Here is a 12,500-nt window from a genome sequence, read left to right on the forward strand (position 1 = left end):
GTATTTTTCAGCATGTGCTACCAACTGAAGCATATCTCAGCCCCACTCACCCACACAGTGCACAGTGCAGGCATGCCGTCTGCTCCCCAAACAATTACGCGCTAATCTGCAATGTGGAATGAGTATTAGGCTTTTTAATCTCACTGGAAGAGACAGTCTGCTAATACTTCACACACCAAAAGTAGTGGAAGTTATACAGTATTATCTCACACAGTTTGTGACCTTCTGTCTTCATTCCCCCCACACACTATAGCCCGAACCACAAACACAATTTTCCATTTAAAGGTGCTACGAGGAACTTTAAAAATATTTCTGAAAGTCTAATTTTTCCTCTAATGATCATAAATTAAATGTAACAGCAAATGAGATCATCAGTGTAAATAATGCTATTTTGATATGGTTTTTCTTAATGTCTTTGTCATGGGTACTCTCACCCAGGAACAACAACTGGCGTAGTAAACAACACTACCGCTTTTGTCCAAAGGGGGGTGCAAAACTTAACACAAATTGAAAGTTCCTCGGAGCACCTTTGAATCAATGCTTTTTTACATGTATCTATATTTACTATGTCTGCACATTGTTATACCCTCATATAGCACATTTTCAATGTATTTGTTTTACTATCTATTGCACATATTGCAATTAATGTTCTTCATCATCTTCAATGTTCGTTTTTTTCAATTTCTTGACTTTTCAATACCATTTGGTTTTGCCTTGGTTTTGCCTTAGTTTTGGCGCTTTTTAGAATTTGTTTATTATATATAGTATTTAGGCCTTGTGCACCAATTCCTCTGTATGTCTGAAAATATTCCAGAAACTGACACTTAGTTGACTTGACTTGACACACCTTTCCCATCAGGATAGACAGTAATCAGCTCCTGTTTCCAGCTGTCTTTCCTTAGATTAGCCCCCTGACACAACAGGCCTGGATATGTAATTGCATGTCAGATTGAATATCCTCCAGTTTTCCCCCTCCATCCCTTCATATAGCTATAGCATATATTGCTTCATTAACATGTGATGTAGCCCCACCGCTGTAAATACTAGAGGGGTGTAAGACGGACAAGTTAATACCATCATGATCACTCTCCCAATGAAAGACAGCCGGTATACTAGTCGACTTGTTGTCAAAATCACTTTTTGTCAAAAGAAGTGAATATCTCCTCATCATCATCCGCTACCTTTCTCAACTGTGTGTGCTTTGAAAATAAATCTATCATGTTTCTAGAGTAGCACAGAACAGACAAACTAAACAGCCTTACACATTTGTATATACTGTATAGTAGTTGTCCGTGGCAAATGCACCTGTTGGAAGACAAAGAAAAAGTACTATAGAAATATATCTTCACCTCATCACTTGAAATTGAGGCATATATTTTCCAATTTGCTTTTGTCGCTTGTATGTAGTTTAGTTTTGTTTTTGTTTATTGGTTGTTAACGGATATTCGTTTTAGGGTAAATTTACCGGCCGACACCTGCGTGATTTCTTCATTCTGCTCCTTTAGAAAGCGTATGCAAGCTGTTAGGTATTTTCGAAGCTTCTTAATTCTTAGTTTAGAGGCATTGTCTGTCATATGCTACAAACCCAGATTGCATCACACCAATTATATTTTAATTTACATACTTCTCCAGCTTTCTAGACATCATCATTAAAGTGCTCTTTTGTAGCATAGTGATATTCCTCACTGGAAGATCTGTGTTTGAAATGTTATGTTAGAAGTTACAAGTAAGTACATAACACTCAAACAGTGTATTTCAAAGGCTACATTTCTTTACTAGCCTTGTTTTCTTAAAGCTGGCTTGATCTTATAGTACTTAAAAAACTTCAGTATCTTTCGCTATCTAACAAGTGACCCTTGCTCAGTAGCCGATATGCTTTTGCAAGGTCATTCAATTTACCCTGGGAATGCTATAACCGGACATGAGGCATTCAGGCATATATTTTTTTACGGAGGAAAAGCCTGGGGATAGATGGATTGCTCTGAGCTACTGTAGGATGCTGTCTACATTGTTGTTTATTTTAATATAGAGGCCGGAGGTTTTATTTATTTTTATATTTTTTTTCTCTGTACTAAGAATAACAACAGAGCCTATATGCTATGATGATGTATTGTTACTCAGCTTGAGGCAACGTTATGTCTTCTAGTCTGCAACTTTCAAGGCACTGCATTGTACTATCTGGGCCTGCCTACTTAGAACAAGCCTGTCATATAGCACACTATTAATCACTGCCATGTAGCAAATAAGGCATTCAGGGAATTTCATGTTTCTAGTGTATTTCGGGATCTCAAGGGGTGAAGCTTAAGATAGTCAGTCTGGGTTCCTGTCTGGATTGTGTAGGGGAGAGAGAGGCAACTTTTCGGGAAGGGTTGTGGTTTAATAGCACTTTAAAGTTATATTGTGTAACTTTTTTTATACAAAGAAGAGTTGGCACAAAGTTGATTAAGCCTATCAGCTCCACAAAACTCTCTCTGTATTTCTCAGTACAGCAGCGTTTGTAAACTGGTTTCGCCCCAAGAAGAGCCCAAGAAATGTTTCAGTTGTTGATTTTGCTACATAAGTTACACACTATAGCTTTAAATAAGTTGAGCTTTGAATGTGTGTGTGTGTGTGTGTGAGTAACCTTTCATCATCACTTAATAACAATCCACTTTTTTTTAATCAACCTTGAACCAAATCCAAAATGGATCCCGCTATAACAACCCAACCCTGCCATCTGATCAAACTAACTTCACTTCTTCTTTTTCAGTCCTGCTGTATTTCCCTCTCCTTTTCTAGCCTGTACTGCTGATTCTTGGATGACTTTATAACCCAGCGTTCTACCACCACAGCACTGGCCTCTTGAGCTCTTATCTACTTTTCCACTTACCCTTTCTTCCTCTTTTTCTTTGTGTTTTTCCCCCCATTACCTCCCTCTCTTCCCCCCTTTTGTGGTTGTCTGTTTATGGGTCTCTCTCTCTCTCTCCCTCCCTATCTATATCCCTATCTCTCTCTCTCCCTCCCCCCTCTCTCTCCCTATCTCTCCCTCCCTCTCCCCACTCTTCCTCTCTCTCTCCCCCTCCCACCCACCCTCCCCCCTCTCTCTCTTACCCCCTCTCCTCTCCTCTCCTCCGTCCCTCTCTATATCTCTCTTTCTCCATCTCCCCTCTCTCTCTCCCTCTATCTCCCCCTCTCTCTCCCTCCCTCTCTCTCTCCCTCTCCCCCCTCTATCCCTCTCTCTCCCTCCCTTCTCTCTCTCTCCCTCTCTCCCTCTCTCTCCCCCTCTCTCCCTCCCTCTCCCTCTCTCCCTCTTTCTATCTCTCCCTCCCTCCCTCTCTCCCTCCCTCCATGTGCGCCCCCCTTGCAGTAGAGATTAAAGTGATAAAGGACCTGCCTTGGCCCCCTCCGGTGGGGCAGATGAACACCAGTCCTCCCCTGGTGGAGGAACCAGAGTCCCCGTCCCAAACAGGCCAGCCCTCCCCGGGACACACGGCCTGCGACCAGCACCACCACGGTGGGTGTTTGGTGTTCACATTGTGTGTCCAGCCATCAGTCATCAATCCCATTCATTTAAACCCCATCCCATCCCACATCTGGTTCCATCCGTCAGGCCATTCAATCCATCCATCCTCATCCAATGTTGTCAATATCTGTCAAATGATCTGATTTTATGAATTAACTCTTTGTGTGTGTGTGTGTGTGTGTGTGTGTGTGTGTGTGTGTGTGTGTGTGTGTGTGTGTGTGTGTGTGTGTGTGTGTGTGTGTGTGTGTGTGTGTGTGTGTGTGTGTGTGTGTGTGTGTGTGTGTGTGTGTGTGTGTGTGTGTGTGTGTGTGTGTGTGTGTGTGTGTGTGTGTGTGTGTGTGTGTGTCTGTGTGTGTGTGTGTGTGTGTGTGTGTGCGTTTTGAGAACATATCAGTAATCATGTTGCTATGATGGTGGTTTCTTCCAGTAGGTCATTCTTAACAATCTTTGTGTTTTTAAATATATTCGTAGGATGAGGGTTAAGTCTGAGGTGTTGCATATTGTTACATTCTTATGGGCGTTTGTACCACTCATAACTACCTAGAACTTTGTATTTGGCTTGTTGAACATATCACAAATAATCAGTTTTTTTGGAACACCCTTACAAAACTTACCAGCAGCCCTCTTCAATGGCCAGTTGATGACTTACTTTGGCTACATAAGTCCCATATTTTTTACAAACTCTGTCTGCGTAGTATGACTGAATAGCCCTCAACACACTAATGATGACGGCCCATCTGGGTTACACGTGGCAGAAAATCACTAATCTTGTGCAGATTTTTTTAGGATCTGAAGACTCATTAGTTTTAATTGTACCGAACTGCCTTCTGCATGCGTAATTACCACTGGCTCTGACCCCCATTTCCTCTAGTCAACACACTCACAACATCCCAGATGTCCCGACAGCCCTTTGTTCTCTACAAGTGGCTGACATGGAACCAAACATACAACTAGACTATTTTTGTTTTTTTTACTCTAAGTCTTTAAAAAGGTGAATAACTATACAAATGACAGTTCAATAACGTCCAAATACATACCATATTGTTTTATTAATCATCTATTTTCAACCAAAAGATCATATGAGTGGTGATATGGATAGGATGAGAGAATCAAACTCATTTAAAAAGTTTTTTCAGTTCTGTACTCAAGTCTCTTCACCTTGAGGTTCAGGCATATTTAGCAAGTTATTAATCTATTTTTTATATTATGTGTTGCATATATTCATGCATTTTCTGTTAAGTAAATAATATAACTACAATCTTGATACAGTTGTAACTGTTTGTAACGAGCATTACCGCAATAGTTTTTTCATATTTTTTGTAAAAGAAAAAGTTTAAATTTGTTAAAGTAATTGTAATAAATGAGTCTATTAATTGATTTTAAAAAGACTAAACGTATGGAAAGATAACTATACAATTGACGGTTCAAAAACATCCCGTGTTGTTTTATTATTGTTCTTTTTTCAACCCACAGATCTTTGAGTTCATTCAGGTCAAAGCGAGTGTAGCAGCAGAACTAATGCCAGGAATGGGATTTCCCCCTGGCATAGTAGGGAGACGTGTGTGTGTGTGTGTGTGTGTGTGTGTGTGTGTGTGTGTGTGTGTGTGTGTGTGTGTGTGTGTGTGTGTGTGTGTGTGTGTGTGTGTGTGTGTGTGTGTGTGTGTGTGTGTGTGTGTGTGTGTGTGTGTGTGTGTGTGTGTGTGTGTGTGTGTGTGTGTGTGTGTTTCTCTGTGTGTGTGTGTGTGTGTGTGTGTGTGCGTGTTTCTGTGTGTGTGTGTGTGTCAGTAAGAGGACACCGCTGGGTGCTGTGGTGGGTGAGGACAGGGGCAGCTAAACGTTGATTTATGTCCATAAATCCATGGGAACGCTTCTGGTTCCATGTGTGATACCAGCAGCTTTAAGATATGGCGTCCTGCTGTAACATAATCCTCTCTCTGTCTGAGGTCAAGAGTCACTGTGGCAGACAGTGTGTGTGTGTGTGTGTGTTTGAGTGTGTGTGTTTGAGTGTGTGTGTGTGTTTGACTGTGTGTGTATGTGTGTGTGTGTTTGACTGTGTGTGTGTTTGACCGGGTGTGTGTGTGTGTGTGTGTGTGTGTGTGTGTGTGTGTGTGTTTGAGTGTGTGTGTGTGTTTGACTGTGTGTGTATGTGTGTGTGTGTTTGACTGTGTGTGTGTTTGACCGGGTGTGTGTGTGTGTGTGTGTGTGTGTGTGTGTGTGTGTGTGTGTGTGTGTGTGTGTGTGTGTGTGTGTGAAATGACCTCCGTGACCCCATGTGAATACAGTTACAATGCCCTGTGTTGACCCTCAGTGTAAAGGCAAGACCCCTAGTCACACACACACACACACACACACACACACACACTGAGACGTTAGTCAGCCGCTGTGCAGGGGATTGCTTACATGCTGTGTGTGGACTGGGTGAAGAGATGAGGGTCTGCATAGGTTATGTGTTACATTACATTACATTACATGTCATTTATCAGACTCTTTTAAAAAGCGACTTACAACTGGAGCACAAATTCATACACCGATTGCAGCAGCAAGCTAACTATCAGGAGACATTTAGGGTTCAGTGTCTCTTTGCCCAGGGACACTTGGACATGTGGCAGGGAGACGGGGGATCGAACCACCGACCCTACAGTTGCGGGTCCACCACCCTATCCATTTCGCCACAGCCTATATGATCTATAGTCAACCAGGAAAAAAAACAGTATCTTTGAAAAATATGCCTCCTTCGTTTAACCTCATCATTGACCTTTAAAGGTGGAGTCAGCCGTTCTTGAGAAAGCTTGTTTTCAAAATCACTATTATTTTTCAAAATCAGTGAATATTTCCCAACAATCCATTACAGAGAGAACAGTGTGTGCGCTGAAAAAAAAGTGGTGTTAATACACAGCGTAGGGTCTGTCGCAGTTTACAGAGTCTAGGCTGTGTATAATCAATTCATTATTTGCAGTGCACACACAGTACAGACAGGTAGCGGATCATAAGGATAGTTTCACTGATTTTGACAAAATGTGATTATTTATAAGAATAAGCATTCTCCAGAATCGCTGACTCCACCTTTAAAGTGCAGCTTGACAGGGTAAACTGTATACAACATCTTCTTGTGTCTGAGTAGAGGCCTAATGAATAGATTTATGCCATTAATTAACACACTTTGAATCCCTTATCTTAACTGAAAAGACCAAGACAAAACAAGTTATTTAAAGTTATCCAGATTCAATTTTGAATACATTCACTTCTCTGCCTTTGTCTTGGAAAACCCAATTAAAGTTCAATTTGGGGATATATGTTTATAATATATATATATATATAAAGGAAGAAAGCCTATTCCCACATAGTCCAATCTTTAAATTAGAAAAAAAAAAAAATTAAAATCCCGTCCAACAAATCACTATTTGAATTCCAAGTGCAGATGATGAATATCAACATAAAAGTGAGGGATTCTTAAAGCTAGCAGTTCTGGGGCTATCAGACCACGCTGTGCACGATTTTCAGCTTGTGTGTGTGTGTGTGTGTGTGTGTGTGTGTGTGTGTGTGTGTGTGTGTGTGTGTGTGTGTGTGTCATTGCATTTTAATGACATGCAGAGCCGTTAATCATTTCACACGTCCCAGCTGTGAAAACTTAATTCTCACCATCGCAGTGCAGTGCAGTGGCGGATGGCACACTTCGCCTCGTCGGAACTACTCATGCTTTCTGATAGGAGTGCCATTAGTAAATGAGAATTAATTAGAAAGCTTAATGAGAGAGATTTCCTCAGGAGTCTGTGTGTGTGTGTGTGTGTGTGTGTGTGTGTGTGTGTGTGTGTGGGGGGGGGGGGGGTGTTGTGTGTGTGTGTGTGTGTGTGTGGGGAGAGGGGCAAGTAGTCAGGTTGTTATGAAGCCTCCAAGGTTTTAGTTACGGCATGTTTTTTGAATATTTGGTTAGAGTTTTTATACAGTTTAAAAAAATTTCAGCTTATTTTTATGAATTGTGATTCATAAAAAAATTAATTTGACCTACGATTTAAGAATTTGAACAAGCATAACTGTCATGTTGTGTTTGTTAGAGAGGGATAAGGGGAAACATCTACAAGTTTGCCACTTTTAAAGCATTTTTGTTTTGGACTAAAAATGCACTGATACACGTGACTTTTCGTTTTTCTCCACCTGTGTTAGTTATTTTTCTTATGTTGTGCTGTGCATTGAAATCACGGAAACACCATTGTAACCTCTGTGTGTTTATGTGTCCAAGGCACTCAGGCCTCCCTCTCTCGCACACTCAATTCCTCTGTGTGTGTGTGTGTGTGTGTGTGTGTGTGTGTGTGTGTGTGTGTGTGTGTGTGTGTGTGTGTGTGTTGTTTTAATGTGTTATCTAGCGCTCTACAGGAAGCGATGTGTCTGAGAGGAGGCGGGTCTCTCAGCCATCAGTCACCATCTGACTGACAGGTCAATCTGATACACAGATTCCATTTGCCGCGCTTTACAAGCAACAATCCTGATAACACACACACAGATGCCCCCGCACAATTACGTATGTGACGGTGTGTTTGCGTGTGTATGTCTCAGTGTGTGTGTGTGTGTGTGCGCGCGTGTGTATGTCTGTGTGTGTGTGTGTGTGTGACTCTCTCATCTCTCTTAAGCTGCCTCTCAAGGCTTTTGTTCTCCTCTGAGCCAATCCTCTCGTCAATCTCCTGTCGGCAATAATGCCTCAGCCACTGTGTGCTCCGTAGAATGCAAGGCGGAATGAGTTTGGCTTTCTACCGTTGAAATGCAGCTTTAAAGGTGCACTGTGCAGTTTCAGAGGAGGGGGATTCGTTTGTATTTTTTTCTCTACAGGTAATTCTTAGTATTTAATCATCCTAAAATCAAATATATTTTGTGGAACCTGGAACCAAACATTAGACTCGGATATGTATGTAAACAAAACTGTGGGCCCAGCTGCTGTAAACAACAACAGTGAAACAGTATCCTTTTAAGTAGCTTTCTAACTTCAAACAGTGTTCCAGGGATCATGTTTTCTTGTGAGGAAAGTTGGTTTATTCACTTATGAGAATATACATTATAAAATGTTCACTTCTCTGACACACCCACAGTTACATACTGCATCTTTAAAACATAATTCTACAGTTGTATAGTTGAAGCTGGTGTAGGTAAGATAGCTGGCAAGGCAAGTCTATTTATATAGCACAATTCAGACTCAAGGCCACATTAGAAAAGCGAATGAATAGAAATAAAACATTTAAAAGCTAATGAATAGAAATAGGACATTTAAATACAATAAAATTGCAGGTTAAAATGGAAACAGAAAAGTCTTCAGACTTGATTTAAAAGAGCTGAGAGTTGCAGCAGACCTCAAGTTTTCTGGGAGTTTGTTCCAGATATGTGGAGCATAAAAACTGAAAGCTGCTTCTGGCAATGAAAGCAGGCAAGCTCCATTCACTGTCAGGCAAATAATAAGGTAGAGTTTGTTTTGTGTGTGTGTGTGTGTGTGTGTGTGTGTGTGTGTGTGTGTGTGTGTGTGTGTGTGTGTGTGTGTGTGTGTGTGTGTGTGTGTGTGTGTGTGTGTGTGTGTGTGTGTGTGTGCGTGCGTGCGTGCGTGCGTGCGTGCGTGCGTGCGTGCGTGCGTGCGTGCGTGCGTGCGTGCGTGCGTGCGTGCGTGCGTGCGTGCGTGCGTGCGTGCGTGCGTGCGTGCGTGCGTGCGTGCGTGCGTGCGTGCGTGCGTGCGTGCGTGCGTGCGTGCGTGCGTGCGTGCGTGCGTGCGTGCGTGCGTGCGTGCGTGCGTGCGTGCGAAAATATTCACTCTGCCTGTGGAACCCTAGTCTGAGCTCTGGCAGCTAAAGGTTGATGGGGTGAGATCCAGTGAGAATAGCCTCTCACTCACTCAAGACTCAAGACTTTCTGTATGTGTGTAGTGGTGGAGGGAAAGAAAGGGCTTTAATCAAGGTCAAATAAAGCCAGTGATTGTGTGGGATGGGGAGAAGAGCAGGAATTAGTCTGTGAGAGAGAGAGAGAGGAGGAGAAGGAAAGAGAGAGAGAAGGAGAAAGAGAATGAGAGAGAAGGAGAATGAGAGAGAGAGTCTAGCCTTGTTTATTTTTTTTATTTTTTCATTGAATTTTCAAATCATACAACTATACAACATTATATGCATATAGGAAGACATAAGTAAAATCACCTTCCTCTTGCCCAACCTACTATGTCATCCCTACTCATCTTCCAGTCTGGTAGGCTACTACTGTTTAAACTCAAGTTAAAGCTGGGGTATGTGATTTCTGATTGGTCAAAGTTAACATGAGCTGTACACTTTGACCAATCAGAGCGAGGCTCCGATTCTCTTTTCTTCTCGGCTGTTGAGACTGTCCATTCACTTTGGCACCGACTTTGTTGGTGTATAGTGTGTCAGGGAGGGACCATAGGGGAGGGACCAAAGAGAACAAGTGGAGCGGTTGAGTTATTTGGATTCAAATCTCTATCCCAACTGCCATTTTCTCCCCAAATCCTCCACCCCAGCTTTAAGCACTGATATCTGTGACAACAAACAAGAATACACAAGGAATGCACCATTTCATATATGTTAATGACATGAAAAAATACTGTAGCTACACAAACGAAAATAAAGCAAAAGGCTAAACAATATGCCTTTTACTCCACACTCCCGCACAACAACCTAACATGAGTTAATTCTCAGTTCTTATACTATTACCTGTAGTGAAACAGGACACGCATGGGATCCATGTTTGACCAAATTCAGCCTCCTTTCCCTTGAGAATACATCTAATATGTTCTAGTTCTAGAGGGAACATGCCATTGTGCACAGTCCAATTTGTCCACTATTCTTTTTCTGTCCTTGACAGACAGACAGACAAACAAAAAACCACAGAGAAAAATACAGGGAGAGTTAGAGGGACGGTGGTGGATATAGTGCGAGATTTGAAAGAGATCAGAAGAAAAGGTCAGTCAAGAGGAAAAGAGTTAGGATGGAAACAGGAAGAGAGAGATTGAAAGTGAAGGAGAGAGAGAAAGAGAGGTGGGGAGAGAGAAAGAGAGAGAGAGAGATAGAGAAAAAGAGAGAGTGAGGGAGAGAGAGTTAGGGAGAGAGAGAAAGAGAGATGGAGGGAGAGAGATGGAGAGAGAAATAGGGGTGAGATAGAGATAGAGGGGGTGTGTGAGAAAGAGAGAGAGATAGAGAGAGATGGAGAAATAGAGGGAGAGAAAGAGAGAGCAGTTGGGTTCACGTCTTCATGTTGTGATCTGTCAGCATTGACAGGGCTGAGCGGAGCAAACATGCATCTCCCTTGTCCCCTTGGTCAGTTTCCATGGTAACACTATTTCTCGCAATATATTGTGTATAGTTCATCCTAGTGGCAAAGACCGTATTCCTACTAGGGAGTCAACATACATACTGCTCAAATGGAATGTGTTAAAGTACTGATAATGTTTTTCATATGGACTTATATGCAACAGTCGGGCATCATTTCACAGTCTCTCTCTCTCTCTCTCTCTCTCTCTCTCTCTCTCTCTCTCTCTCTCTCTCTCTCTCTCTCTCTCTCTCTCTCTCTCTCTCTCTATTATGGAGGTAAATTCGGTCCATATGTAATTTGTACTTGTTTTTTGGCATTTTCAAGCTGTATTAGATAGTAACAGAGTTGAAATGGGGAGACAGAGAGAGAGGGGGGAAGACCTGCAGTAAAGGTCCACGGGTCGGATTTGAACCGGCGACCACTGCAACGAAGGCCATAGCCAATATAGTACGCGCTCTATCCACCACACCACCGGACCGCCCACTAATTCGTACTTCTAGGAATAAGTCACACGTGTATCAGGTTGGAAACTTTGATACAGTGTGTAAATGTGTTTGCCCCAAATGTGCTGCAAAAAAAAATTCAGCGTATGATTTTCATAATTTATGATTCATAGAATAGAATGTGGGCACCTGGGATTGAGTATATGAAAAGGTGTTGCTCTCTTTGTTTTTGGAAGAGGGGGAAAATGTACATGTTTGCAACTCCTAAACCATAAAAATAACACACAAAATGTATTAAAAAAAAATGAGGATGCTGTGTAAATGTGAACAATTACATATTAGATGATACGTTATTTTTGCTCCTATACAATAAACTATAAAAAATGTAATAATCGGGGAAAGATAAAATCTATAGGCCTTAACCTGGACGTTTTCTATAAGCTAAAACTTTACAAACAATCCCAATGACCCAAGCAAACTATCTTCTCTGTTATTTATCGTTGCTTTTGAATTGTCTGTAGTCCAACAAAGCAAATTGGTCTCTCTTCTTAAGGGTCTGAGGTTAGAGCCACAATTTACCCATGAGTCACGTTATACGCTTACGGTACAATTTGTTTCTGGGACTCGGCCGTACTGCCCTATAACAAACAAACAGTTCATAGGCCACGATAACAAACGCTAGAGTTGTCATTTAGCATAATCATTTCCATGAGTTTGTATTTAGGAAACACATGAGTGAACCCAAGGCCAGTGAGTTCAAGCTGGGGTTCAGTTGGAGGAGAAGGGGAGCCCCTGGTGGTCGGAGATGAAACAGCAGCAACTGGCTCCACACAGCCTTTCTGTTTAGAACATTTTACCTGGAGATACCTGAAGTCTTCTGGAAGTCTATTGTGTGGTCAGATTTGTCCAAAATTGAACTGTTTGGTCATAACCAAAACAAAAACGCAACTCTGCCTACCACCAAAAGAACCTTCTCCCAAGTGAAGAATGTTGGTGGCAAATGGTCTGCAAATCTCCAAATGTTATATAATATAATAATGTTAGGGTTGGCTTTTACCTGAAAAATCACATTCCTGGGTCCACACTGCCTTCTGTTTAGAACACAACTCTGATCCTTTAAAACAGTAAAAATACTATTACAACTATTTCAAAATAATCCTTTTTAAGCTTTTTATTGCATACAACGTGTACATAAAGGGATGTTATTTACATCAAGTTACACCTCATCACTTGATATTGTGGAGAAGACTTGAGGCATTGGTGGATGATGC

The 12,500-nt window shown here is 41.7% G+C and overlaps 1 protein-coding gene across 1 annotated transcript in view; it reads left to right on the forward strand.

The window, feature by feature from the left end:
• Positions 1 to 3,396: 3,396 nt before the first annotated feature.
• The window catches only part of shf (Src homology 2 domain containing F), a gene marked incomplete at its 5' end in the record, with an annotated part of 26,198 nt that continues 17,094 nt past the window's right edge, over positions 3,397 to 12,500 (forward strand). The window contains one exon of the mRNA XM_080029165.1: positions 3,397 to 3,493. Coding sequence (XP_079885291.1) covers positions 3,397 to 3,493 — 97 coding nt within the window. The remainder of the gene's footprint in view (positions 3,494 to 12,500) is intronic.

Source organism: Ammodytes marinus, assembly GCF_949987685.1.
Source record: "Ammodytes marinus genome assembly, chromosome: 1".
Classification (NCBI taxonomy): Eukaryota; Metazoa; Chordata; class Actinopteri; order Uranoscopiformes; family Ammodytidae; genus Ammodytes; species Ammodytes marinus.